This window comes from Triturus cristatus, chromosome 9 (genome assembly GCF_964204655.1).
Source record: "Triturus cristatus chromosome 9, aTriCri1.1, whole genome shotgun sequence".
NCBI classification, from domain to species: Eukaryota; Metazoa; Chordata; class Amphibia; order Caudata; family Salamandridae; genus Triturus; species Triturus cristatus.
Window position 1 is genome coordinate 82402188 of NC_140592.1, and position 14258 is coordinate 82416445.

A 14258-nucleotide genomic window follows, 5' to 3' on the forward strand; every position below is an offset into this window, starting at 1 on the left:
TACGGCTGAAAATTGCCTAGCTAGTGATGTGCAGTCTGTTGTTCTCCACTTCCGGTTGGGTTCATGCAGTCTTTCCTCTTGCAGCTCCAGACCTTTGAGAAGGAGCAGGCCTTCCCGCTGAGCCTGCAGCTCAAGAACTATCCGGGGCGCTTCCTCGACAGCCCGAAGATCATGGCAGGTTTGTGCACCGTTCCATTTCCAGAGCAGCAACATCCATTTTGTCTTCAACTACTGAATAACTCATACTATAATACATAGATATACATGGACAGGATGTTCTAAAAAAAAGAAAATATATATTATATATACATGTAGGACGTTTTTCCCTAACACATAAGCTCCTCCAAGAAAAGTTCTGGGATAGAGCAGGATTTTAATTAGAAATCAAGGTAGGGAAAACAGATAGGGACGAAAGGTTGTCTAGCACCTTTCTTTTTTAAGTGCTCATGTTGTGTTACATTAAGTTGGGTACAATATACACTACAGGAATGGAGAACACCACCTGAATTCTATCTTTTCGTCGCATAGGCCTGTATCTAGAGGCATCCAAGCCATGGCGGAGCCAAACTCTTTTAGCATCTTTCTTGGTGGTCCCTTTGGCTACAAGCAATGGGCAGCTTTGCCTCTCCTTAGACTACAAGAAACAGAGTTCCTTCCCAAGCTCTATATTAGGGTTTTGCCAGGTTGCGATGATATTTCCTCCTTTACTTCTTGAACTTTTTTTTTTTTAAATCTTAGCAAAATGTTTGACCTTTAACTTCAATGCTTCTTGTTATGAGACGTGTGCCATTATGCCAGAGCGCTAGGCATATTTAAATAATTTTTAAAACTTTGGTAATTAATTTTAGCAGCATTGGATATGCCTAGAAAAATAGCCAATGTATATATCAACATATTTGACGACCTAAGCTAATCTTGGTTTCAGTAGCCTCTTCATAACCCGCATTTCACATCCGAAAGATCCCATCTCAAATCTCCCCTCTTCTTCATTTTATGGTAGCCTGTTGCCAGGGGAAACAGTGACCCATCAACAAGTGGTCTCCATGTCACACAATGTGTCCCCCGCCCTTTTTACACTCCTATGACGGCACCTTGGGTTAGCTTCTGACTTTGACCACTCCTCCTTATTGTTCGGCCGTTCGTTTGCGAGAAGCTGTATTGGCTTTTCAGCTCATTCCAGAGTGTCTCTCTAAAGATTTACCTTATGTCCTGTGTGATCCTAGAAATTAGTCCTACCAGATACAGCTTTGAGTCATGCAGTCTTTCTAGCAGCAGTAACTCTCTGTAGCCCCAAAGTCACCCCTTGCCAATCAATATTTGCCAATTGGCAGACATGACCTGATTGTAGCTTTCTACCTGGTTAAGCCCCCAGCCAGGCTTCAGAGCTGCTTCCAGTAACTCAAGCTGAAACTCCAGACCATTAATCCAGTCCCCACTCCTAACTGTGCAACCATCTCTGTGTCTCTCTTTGCCAAGCCTCTTTCCACCCATTGCCTATGTCCCACTTTGCTCTTCTACGCTTGCCTTCATGAAACCTATCACACTCTTGCACTAACCTGTGGGCACTCTAACCCCATCCAGTCTGCATTCCTGCAAGAGGGCACCCTGCAGCCCCGACTAATAGCTGCCTTGTCTCTTGGCACTCCCCCCATTACAAAAACATGTCCCTGGTACACGGAAACCTCCGGGCATTGCCTCATAGTGACACCAAATCACTACAAAAATCTGGAAAATGTCCTTTTTGAGTTTGTGGGGAGCACTCAGGTGGCAAAACAATTTAGCCAGAAATGGTGGTACTCCTTGAAACATTTCTGATCTCTTAATATGCACATCACTTTTAACCCCACCTTAAAGGTACAGTACTGAACTGCTAATCCTTAACCCCTCTGCACAGGAGCAAAGGGAAGGTTGACATGTTTCAGCAGTTGTGGACTTCATCAGGTTGATATTCTGTGAGTTCCCACAGCACAGGAAATCTAGGGCATAGTTCTCCCGCTTAGAAACAATTACTGAAAGAATAAAAAACAAACTGATATAAATCTCCAACCTGTTCTTCTTAACCACTGGAGATTGGCAATGGCGGAGTGATCAAAATACCACTAATTTCGCTTGCGGAACTAAACTCTGCCCACCACTATTAAAGCACAAGTGTCCCCAGACAAGGGTTAGAGGAGATGTGTTTTATTACCTGAGCAAATGACCTCAAAGCTTGGCGACCTGGGGTTTGACACCTGCCCAGACCTTGTGTGAATCTGAGAAAATTACTTTGTGATGAAATGTTGCGAGATGTGTATTATAACCGATATGATACGTCGTTCTACTGTTTCATTTATCACCAACCACCCCCGCCACTGACATATGTCTTCAGTTCACAGCATATGAGGTTAAGTGCTTTGCATAGGGTTGTGAGAGAAATACATTCTTTACAAATAGTGTTGGCCTCGTTGGGGCTGCAGTCCCAAAGCACAATGAGCCCGGGACTCCTTCTTGAAATAGTTCTCCGACTTAGGAAGACTCACCAGCCAATCAGAAAACAGCACAAAGCAAACACCGCTTTATTAATAGGTTCGTGTAAAACTCCTGTGTTCAAACATGCATAGTGTATAGTGCTAACACAAGGACCCCTGGGAGCTCTCTGAGGATACGGAAGGCCTCAGGGGCACAGACAGGCCGTGCATCACCCTCAGCAGGGGCCCCACCCTGGCTTCCCTCACGCTGACAGCACAGTTTGATCCTCTGCCAAGGGGGTCATTCCTGCAAGCTTCCTTGGAATGAATTGCAAGTCGAACAATGTGAGGATATTCTCAAGGTCGGGGGAGGAATCCGTCCTAATGGAGATAAGGACGTTAGTGACATGGGGAGGGCCCAGCTGCGGGCCCCGGGAGTGGAAAACTCTGCCCTCTGGAAAGGGCTCTTCCAAGACACATGCCAGAGAGAGTGTGTGAACTTGACTTCCATTGACAAGCACGGGGGCTTAGAAACTGACGTAGGACAAAGGGGTGAGCGCCGCGCGCCGCTCAAAGACATACGAAACATGTCCTCAGAGGGAGCGGCGCTGACACGGACTGGGGATGACATGAGAACGGAGTGACCCTGAGAATAGGACGAACCATGGGAAAGAGGGAGGGAGGCAGAGAGGAGAGAGGGCTAGGGAAAGAGGGATGGGTTAGAAGACAGAAAGATAGGGATTGTGGGTGCGGTACAGAGGAGAGAGAGAAGGCAAGAGGGAAAACAGAGAGGAGTTAGAAAGGTAGTGGGGGATACAGAGAGGAGAAAGAGAAAGAAAGAAGGAGAACAGAGAGGCGAGAGAGTTAGAAAAGGAGCGAGGGGATAGATAGAGGGGAGAAAGTAGAGGAAGGGGGCAGTAGATACCGAGAGGAAGAAGAAAGAAAGAAAGGGTGCAGAGAGGAGAGTGGACGAAGGAGCGTAGTGAGGAGAGAGAAGCAAGTAGGAAGGGAAAATGGATTAGACACTGGGAAAAACAGGGTATATGAAAGTAGGTAGGAAAGCACAGAGAGATAAGTGAAGGGGGTTAGGGTATGGTGGAAAAAGCATAGAGCGAAGGCGAGAGCGAGAACGTGGGAGTGGGGTTCAGTGAAGAGAGAGGAGGCCACGGACAGACAGAAAAAGACGGATTGAGACTGGAGGTTACAAAGAGAAAGACAGGTGCTAGCAAGGAGGAAGAGTTAAGGAGCGAGAAAACAGGCATACTCCTCCTCCTACTACTACTGCGACTACTATTACTACTGCTGCTACTAGTGCTACTACTATTACTGCTACTACTTCTACCAATAATAATAATTTTATTATTAATAAGTCTATTATCATTCGTATCTTTATTTTTATTACTAGTAGTAGTATTTATGTAGCATTTCCTGTCACATCTGCATGTTCTATGTACTGTAACAACTAGTTGTTACTATTCCCCACAGAAGCAGACATAAGGCCGGCCCCACTGTCCCTTGTGTTTGATTGGTGGGCGCTTCGTTATCACTCAGCAGATGAAGCGCTCTTTCATCTCGCGACGTCTGCAGATTTCTATGTTAGTCGAATGAACATGTCTTTGTGTTGGTAGCTATGTTCACTCGCTAGCAGGCTTTCTTAACATGGCGCTCTTAGCCTGTATCCGGTTTTACAGATGTAAAGGAGAGCACAGATGGAACAAGCACTACTAAATGTAAGAGAGGAGAGAGGGGAGCAGAGGGGACTGAGGGAGGAGAGCGCAAAGAGAAGGAGGGCACAGAGGAGAAGGGGTGAAGGAGGGAGAGCCCTGAGTGACGTGAAAGAGGCTAGAGGAAGGTGAGCAGAGGGCAGGGAGAGGAGGAGAGAGGACCAGACAGAGTTCATATGAACAGGCAGGCGGTGGGGGCTGCGCAGATCGATGGAGCACCCTTCAAGAGAGGCCTCACTGCTGATGCTGACAGCAGAACATGTCCCACCCCTCTACTGAGAGTCACGGGGTGGGTAAGATATGAGGGAGTCAGGCCTGGATTGGCCTATCTACACATTTTTCTGTGCCCACAAGGGTAGGTTTGGGCCATGAAGGGATCTTTTCTTAAGTGCATTCCTACACTAAGATCTGAAGCAGGTCAGCTCAGATGTTGCTGGGACAGGAGTGCTAGGGAAAGCTGTGTGTAGACAAGCAAGCTGAAGAGAGTTTACATGTGCTCACACATACACATGCGCGCACACACACATACATAAACATGTACAGACACAAGTAGACATACGCTAACATATGCACAAATACATATGCCCACACATACACACACACATGCACACACCACTCAAACCAACACATGCACATACAGGCACACAAATGCATGCACACATCCCAAACACACACATACATATGCACACACTCACACACATACACACAAACACATGCATGTGTGTGAAAACATACACATGTGCGCACATACACATGCACGTGCATGCATGCACAAGCATGTGCACACATCCCCCCACACACCCATTCACACACACAACACTCAACACACACATGCATGCACACACAAACATATGCGTACCCACACACATATGTGATGCACACACACACTTTTTTGAGCTGGGAGAGCTGATTGCTGTGCCTTAAAATGCACCATTTGCCACTAATGTATCATGAAAAACTTTTAGAGGACAATCATGATAACACATGTGAAGATAACGTTAAAATCATGTCCATTTTTGCACAACGTTACAGACCTAAAGTGCTTGAAAATGCCACAGATTTCCCCATAATTCCACACCTCAGTTTATTGCACCAGAAGAGCGAAAAGGATCGAGTCAATATTTGTAAACGAGGGGCCCTTTTCTTGCACTATTCCTCTTTTTACCCTAGAGGGGCCACAGCACAGAATAATCAGTCGTAACATAAATGAGACGGTTTGCAAAAGAGGCGCCAGAGCGTTTTGGAGGGGAATATCTCCCCAAAGAGGGCCTGGCCTGCGAGGGAGGGCTTCCCGGCCCCCCAGTCTGTTAAAGAAAAACTGCCCCCCCCCTCCCCACCGATGGACTGGCCATTCAAGAAAAAGACTAACTCTTCCCAAGAGAGATTGACATTATCAAAGTAGAACATACTGTTGCAATGTGGGACTTACCCCACAAGAGAAACTGACTGTCCCAAAGTACGACTGATCACAGTACAATATGACTGCCAAGTCAAGAAGTGTAATCTCTTCAAATGATGGGTGATTTTGTGAAAGATATTCTGATCCTACTGAAGGGAAGCTGAGTCTCTTAAAGAAAGAGACAGAAAAATGTATTATATCCCACAGAAGAGTGTAGAGAGAGTAACAAACACTTGGGAAGAAACAGAACACAGGAGGAAGACTAAGAGATGAGCCAACCACAAGGAAGGAGGGAGGCGGAAGGAGAGAGATGGAAGGAGGGAGGCGGAGGAGGGTGCCTGGATAGGGGCCATAAACCTCAGCTTCACAAGTCCTGCTCCACCTGATAAAACAAGCACAAAGAGGTTTACTGGCACTTTCTGACATGATATGCGGGTAATGGAGGACTGGTCGCCTCCCTCGGCTGTGCGTATCATGTCTCACAATGCCCTGAGTTTAGGGGTCTGTAGGCAATGGGTGACCAAGGGTTAGGAATAGCTGTGACCTGAGGAAATGAAATGAAACACTCCAAGACAGGTGCACTATCTTCATACTCTCAAATGGGAACAATTTCTAACACCAGCATAAGGCTAAATGTCTAACAGCTCAGGTTGCAGATGCATCCAACCGTGTTTTCACCTGAAAAGTTGAGAACTTGAAATAACTTTGGGTCACAGAGAACCCTGGCGCCACATTGCCCATAGTATTGTTCAATTTTGGTGTGAAACAAAGGGGACATCTCTATATCTAGTTTCATTTTGCCTTTTTTTTTTAAAGTTCTGTCCTTCTCTGGGAGTCCTAAGAAAGTTGAATTCGCTAGGCTTTTTGTATTCTCTCTAACTTCCAGTGACACTACCTCCGAAGCAATATTATTCAGGCAGTCCGGAAACCAATGAAAGGACGGTATTGATCCCAAATATGTAAATCGTCTTTCAATATTTTTTGCACCTATTTGATTATCGCGTTTCCTATTGGACACAAAGATAGAAGTAAAATATGGTCTTAGTAATACAATTAGCATGCTTTGAATATCTACAGGCACTTGGTGGGTACAGACTGTATAGAACGTTTGCATCATACGGATCAGAAACCGTATTGTCGCACACTGCTTAAATAATGGGAGTTAAAATTACCCACCTACCCGGGGCTCATTTTATCACGCTCAAAATGATGCAAGCACAGCAGTATGTGGCGTTGTGCCGTGCACATCACAAACACTTTTTTGCAGCATGCATTGAGCCCACTGACCATTCTTATTGCAAATGAGTGGTAAATGCAGTTAAAATTTACAGAGTGGTAAAAGTGCTTCCAGTTTATTATTGCCCAACATGAGCATCTTGTGGTAAAAGTGATTTTAAAAAATCATTCGCAGAGCATAGCATTCATTGACTACACATGGTGCTTTAAATGTCACACTGTAAATATTTCAGCGCACTGCGAACTTTCGCCACTCCTTGGTACATATGACATGAAAAGTTAACATCGCCACATGTACTGTCTATACTCTGAGTTTTTTTAACTTCCCCATTTCCCTTTGTCCAATCCAGTGAGCGTTTACAACTGTGCTTCGGGGAGCACAGACTGCTCGCAGTGCATGGGACGGGAAGATCTGGGACATCATTGCGTATGGTCCGAGGCTTCCTCCAGCTGCAGGCTGAACACTGAATCCCAGCTGACATCCATTACGTGCCCAGCTCCGGAGATCAAGAAGGTATGTGGAGGGTGGGTGGACGCTGTAAACATGACTCTCACTGCTTGCGAGCCCATGGTGCGCTGCAAAGTCATCACCAGACACGTTCTTGGTTTGATTATATGTTGCAGTTTCAAGGTCAATAATATCAACCTGCACATATGTGAACTACACATTCACTCCATCTCTTCTTTACTCATTCCAAACTTCCTCCTACTGCTATGATCTTCAAATAAACACTTTATATGCCCTTTCCTCTTTTATCCCTCCATTATCCTTTTCAATCCAAACTAACAGACTCTCATGTTCACCGCTCATATTCATTCATATTTCCCTATACTAATTCACCACAGATCCACTAATCCTTTTTGAGTTCCGGAATAGTGTGCTACTTGACGAAATGCACTTTGATGCCTCGTCAGGGATAGTGAGCACTAGATAATTACAATTACAGTACAATGTTCCAACATATCATTGGTATAAGTATATGTAGGGAAGCACAGATCGACTATTCCTAACTCTGCTTCTACCTACTTTGACAAAATGTTTGTATTTGATATTATGAAGTTGATAAAACTGCAGGTTGATAATAGAACTGACTTGGTATTTTGGTAGAATACACATGATTTCAAATGCTGGAAACAAATAGCAAACACTAATTACAACATTGCACTCCCCCCTAAAGCGGTGGCTCAAGTGCACAATATGTCTTGTACACAATCTTTTCTGAGCTCTTGAGTGCGGACTTCACTCTTGCGTAAACACATAGCTCCTAGTTTCATGACCATCAGATGGGGGAATGGTGGGGGTATTATTCCCAATGCCTCTTGCTTTTCAGGGCCCTATACTCATGCAGCAACATTTATTTATAACATTTTAATACAATCCTGTGCTGTCTGTTAATGATGAGGCAGCTAACACAGCTAATTCCACCAGATTTTGGATCCGCCTTGTTTTCTCCTGACCTGAAGGACATATTTCTTTTTAACTTAAAAAAACGTCCTCCTCTACGAGTGACCCGATGAACTTGTTGACTCTGGTCTCACAATACTACTGACATTCTGCCAGGACGCATATCTCTCAGGACCAGAATACTTATCCACTTACTCATATACCGGTGGCATTATCTAGAGATAGGTACTGCAAATGGGGGTGGTCAGACACAGCCAACTTTCATGATTTCCTGACAGATTAATCTACCACGAACACGAGCACAGACATTATTACCCGGTTTGAAACATGACGAATTGTCCTTCGTTGAGGTCCACAGGAGTAAAAATTGCCTCTTTCCTCAGGGTCTTGATCAACTTATGTGCCAGACATCCATTTCTGATTGGGATGCAAGTGATCCATTACATAATGCAGGAGCAAGGTATCTCATTGATCCAAAGGGTCCGTTGTAGATTCCCCGAGCCCTCTATCAAACATTTCCTGTCCTGGAGATCTTGCTGCCTTTTAATGTCTAAATACCCAGCTGCATGAAGCATTGCCTGGAGATCTTTTCTTGAGTGTAAAGAAAGCAGGATTGTTGGATTTTTTAATATTTCTTCTTTTTTGGCTCCCTAACAGATTGAGCCATTGAGCGGCCCCTTGGAAGGGGGAACACTGCTGACAATAAGAGGGAATAACTTGGGCCGTAGATTCAGTGATATTGTGGAAGCTGTGAAGGTCGGCACTGTGAAATGCACTCCCCTGCCCGACCAGTACCTGGTATCTGTACAGTGAGTATCTTGGGTGCTGCCTTAAAATAGTCCAAAAAAATAATTTCACGATCTAGTTGTTTTGCAACCGTCCTATCTATGCCTTATGCTCTGTGCCCCAAATCTTGTACAGGCAGGGGCCATGATTTACGAGAGGTGAAATTGATAATCTTTCTTTTTCCTGGTTTGAATTCATCCATGCCACCGATCATGCTGCCTTGGTTGATCCCTTTGCAAGCCGAAGACTGTTGGCACCAACTCCACCTCCACTTGTTTACACAAGTAGCATGTTAGCCACCCGCAGAAATGACAGAATGCGGCTGGATAATTGATTTTAGAACTGCAGACATTTCTATCAATTGATTTCTTGCACAGGTGAATTTATCAGTTCCCTGTCCAGGCCACAGTGAACGTCAAGGTGCTGCAGCTGACACTGTCTGCTCAACAAGGCTCAAAGCTATCTGCAAACGTGCTCTCGAACACACATCACTTCATAGTCTACAGGCGCCTACTTCCTGGGTGCGTAACAGGACCATTCTCATTTCTGGTCCATTGACCCTCTGTCATTGAGCTGCTTCCTCCCTGAGAGCTTTCAAGTGCTGTAGCTATCAATAGTTTAGCATGAGCAGTGACATCAGGGACTGTGGGGATGATGGGCCTGCTGCACACAAATGTGGCTGTTTCGGACAAAGGAACCGAGGGCCGAGGTGTTTTTCTTTCCTTCATTATGGACCGTGGTACGTTTGAGATGCTTCTGGGGGTTTTCACTAATTATTGAAGGCAGCAGTTGTCCTCTAAGCCCTTCTACTTTTGAAGCAACTGCTTAGTTTTGATGAACTTCTCAGACATGCCGTATTGGTCATAACAAGATGTTTCTTCTTTCTGTCGTCCAGGATTGTGTGCAGGACCGGAGGCGTTCCGAGCATCCTTGCAGCCCCTGTGTCAGTGAATGTCAGCAAAGAGGGCCGGTCTGAAGGGAGGTCGCGAGAGCAGTATTCCTATGTGGTGAGTAATGGAGCCTTGTTCATCACAACAGCTTTCGGGCTTTGAAATCCAGCTGAACCCTGATTCTTCCTATGATAATAGATCAATGACAGCACTCCCAATATTCTGAACACATACATTACCCCAGTGTTTGGAATAAATGGACCAATACAAGTGCAGGCACTTCCTATGCCAGAGGACCTGTTTGACACTAAGAAGTGCCTGTGCTCTCATATTAAATGTATTGCATCCCCGTTGAGAAGTGCTGATCCTCTCTCTTTCAAATTGAAGAAATTTATGTTTTCAGTACCTGTGAGAGCCTACCTATCGGAAGCACCTTATTAACGTAATTGCATTAATGATGCATCAATGATGTCTCTAGCAGAGGATGTAATAATGTATCTAGAGCAGGTTATAAGATCAATATCCACAGCATGGGTTTTACCAATAATGTTCATAGAACAATTGTAGCAATAATATCCATAGCTCACCTAGTCACTTTCATGTCTCTAGTGCAGGTTGTACCAACAACGCCCATAGCACAAGCTGCAACAGTGATAGCACATGTAACATCAATGCCCAATGACCGTTAGGGTCTCAAGCCACTGAGTGGGGGGGTGGGGGGAGTCTGCGGTTCAGTCAAAGAACCATGTCTCGAGGTCCTTCTTGAAGTGCGGAAGATGTCCACGCCACAGGTTGTAAGAATGATTACAAAAATATATCACAAAAAACAGGGCTGGCCCTTATTCCTAGCGGGCACCTTGACAGAGACAAAACATTGAGGGTATGGTAAATCAATCTACGCACGCACACCCTGACGGAAGACCTGAAATTTGCCTATATATATAGGTTAGAATAAATACTAGTTAATAGCAAAATCTCAAATTAAATGTAATCGAGAACACATATGGCCTTACTCTAGTTGTATTACGTTCCAGTATGTCATATAATTCACAAAAGAGCATATTGCGTAAGTGTCAGCAGCGCTCACAATGCAGTGCTCACAAGCGTGGCACGTGAATATATAAAATACATTAGGACACACAATTCTGAGACCAGCCAGAGTCAAGTTGTTGCTCGAGGCATCTAACAGTAAATGTCCATGTTCTGCTGCTAGGAAACTAAATCTAGAACTCACTCCTGGTTTTCAGGGGAAAGGGGCAGTGGGGAGAGTCCTGTTGACAGGAAGTGTACAGGGCAGTCGTAAAGAGACCTCAGCGCAAGAGCACTAATCCCACAGTGCTTAGAACAACACGGCCAAGCACTTCTAGTGCAATGGTTATTCAGTGCTACAATAACAAGCATTGCCTTAATGCTCTTGAGGAGTTTGGCCGCCACCCAAGGGCGGACATACATCACCGGCCCAGCCGAAAACAGCCTCTGTGCGAGAGGGCAGGGTCTGTGCCCGAGAGCAGGTCGCATTCACTTATGACTCACTCGAAAAACACAGGAATCAAAAGACTGAAATCCAGAAACGCACTTCCGGTGATTGCAAAAGAGGGCAGCTTTGGCGGGGGAAAGCAGAACTGGGGTTAAGGCACAAGAGGAAATAGCTTTAAGAGCATTGTGCAAACTGGCATTTCTGATTCCCTCGGCAAAACCTTTTTTAAACATTTCTGAAGCTATAAACCTAGAATTCGAATGTGAGGGGCGAGGAGGTGGGGGCTGGTCAGTCTGGGCTGGGGAGGGCTTCAAAGATCTGTGCAGAAAGGTGTGTGAGTAGTTTGCACTTTGGGGGCCTGATTCACAGAACTAACTTAAGACAAAATCCTAAACTTACTACTTTTGGTATTCACAGAAGTTAGGATTTTGTCTTAAGTTTGTCTTAAGACAGACTTAAGACAAAATCCTAACTTCTGTGAATACCAAAAGTAGTAAGTTTAGGATTTTGTCTTAAGTTAGTTCTGTGAATCGGCCCCAGTGTTTGTTACAAGCAGTCCACAGGAGCCGATGGTAATTCTAATTGGGAAATAGTGAGCAAGGGGTAACAACACAGGCACAGTGGGTACAAAAACCATTTTCTCACGTTATACCCCAATCCCTGCCTTCCTGTTGTTTGCACCGGGGTGCTTTGCACCTGTCATTACCTCATGGGTCTTAATAACCCCACAAAAGCCATTAGTGTCACCCGGACAGAATTATTACCTGGGCCAAAGTCGCAAAGATGGTGCAAGCATCAGCCTCACATCAGAGGGGGCGATGTGAAACCGCCGCTCAGACCACGGGCCCACCTGGCGCATTGTATGTAGTTTGGCCCCTGTGCCGTAGGCCTTTGAGGGCTCTAACGGTCCATTATCAATCACTGCTTATTGACATTTTAAGAAAAAAAAAGAGGGCCGCATTCATCTGGTTCACCTGCAGTTCACGTTTCGAGGAACATGCTAATTTGCAAACTAAAGCACCTGGGGACAGTTGTATATAGCGCAGGTCACAATACACTGGTTGCAATTTGCTTTGTGACCAGTGTGCCATTTGCGAACCGGTTTTCAAAATACCAATTCCTAGTGGGTTGCAATTCGCCCCACCTCATGAATATTAATGAGGTGAGCAGCAAACTGCGACCCACTATGGATCGCGGCCATCACATTGATGGCTAGGTGCTGTGGTCATCAGACCTGCATGTGTATGATTGATTTTAAGTAAAGCAATCTTTTTTTTTTAAACGCAGCCCATTTTCTATTTGTAAAAAAATGAAATGTACAACTAGCATTTTATAAGAGTAGGCAGTAGTCCATGAGACCTTTGCTTACTCTTAGAAAATAAGTCTTTTCTCAACATTCAGGAAGGGGAAGCGGTCCCCTGGAGACTCCTTCCTGTTTGAGAATGCCTTACTACTACCATTCCGTAGTCAGTAAAGTGTTAACTGGATATCAGTCCCACTGCGATTCAGTATTTGGAGGGAACGCACTAAACATGCCCCTACCAAACACCGATTCTGTATGTAGCACCAAACTCAAATTGCGATTCCGTAACATGTTACCAAATTACAATATGGGTTTCTAACTACCAAAATGCTTTTTTTGCGGACGCAAACAGCCTAATTCTGCAAATTGGGACGTTTGCAAATGCAACAAGCATTGGCATAGCCAATAGGTCTCACCTTTGGGACCTTATAAGTGCCTAACTAAATACTTATAAGGTCCCAAAAGCGAGACCTATTGGCAATGCCAAGCGGCCGTGCGGCCGCGAAAGTGAAAGTGATCGCAATCGTGATCACGCTCAAACATCAAAGCGGTCGTGCGGCCGCTAAAGTGAAAGTAATCGCGGTAAAGCACGGCGCGCGCGCCCACGCACATGCACTATAGCGCTAGGCTGGCCTGGTAGCACTTTTTGGAGCCCTCTCAATAAGTCTCGTCAGACCAGCGCATGCGCTGGGTCAGGCGAGACCTAAAAAGGCTTGATACATCTGGCTCCAAGTTATTTCCTGAGTAGGAGAAAATAACTGGGAAAGGGTTGGACTGGCCAAGCGCGACCTAGCGAATCCCGTGGTAGGCTGATGAATGGCGAGTGTCTTGTAAGAGTGAAGGGAGCATCACACGGCAAAATTCCTGAGGGAACACGCACTTTTCATGCTCTTCATATCATTCTGGAGACAGTGGGACTCACTCACAACACTCATTCAGGGCACTGCTTTTGGGGTCCAGTCCACCTCTGCTATTCTGCTTCATAGCAGCCCCACCCGGTCCAGGAGGTTGTATGTCGGAATATCAACCTCAGAAACCTCAGGCTACCAAAATATTGTAGTCAACATGTGGTGAAGGTAGGTGCATAAATGCAAGTACAGACTTTCCATTCTTAACTCCACATTTGAATACCTTGACAAGGTATATTGTCAAGGTATGTAGGTAAGGAGTTAAATAAACTAACCCTATGCTTGCCTATATATACTTACCTTCGTGATATTTTGTCCATATTCTGGAGTAGACCTACAGACGGCCTGAGTGTTGTTAGGGAAACACAATTCCCTGCGCCTGATATCCCATTCTAGTTGGGTTGGACATCTAGCTGTGGGCGGTGGGTGAACAAAGTGAAACTACACCTTTGGGGAAGTTGAGAAACTTTGTACTTAATCGCTGAGTGTGAAATTCCCCATTTTCCCAACTTCATAGGCAGAGTTTTAACATATCCTACCCCCTAATTTTAAGGGAAAGACACAGACAGAGAGAGTCAAGCAAGCTGGTGGTAACACCTTGTTTATTTGTACTATGTATTTTATTGAGAGATGTGTAGGCCTGCTAACAGAGGTGCTGCTAGTAGTAATAACCTTGTAGGTGT

At 45.1% G+C, this 14258-nt stretch overlaps 1 protein-coding gene across 2 annotated transcripts in view; it reads left to right on the forward strand.

Moving 5' to 3' along the window:
* PLXND1 (plexin D1) overlaps positions 1-14258 on the forward strand; it is a 316145-nt gene that overhangs the window by 168053 nt on the left and 133834 nt on the right. For both annotated transcript variants that reach the window (XM_085624462.1, XM_085624461.1), the window contains exons 11-14: positions 85-178; positions 7157-7320; positions 8869-9020; positions 9893-10004. In XM_085624462.1, the coding sequence (XP_085480588.1) occupies positions 85-178; positions 7157-7320; positions 8869-9020; positions 9893-10004 (522 nt within the window). The remainder of the gene's footprint in view (positions 1-84; positions 179-7156; positions 7321-8868; positions 9021-9892; positions 10005-14258) is intronic.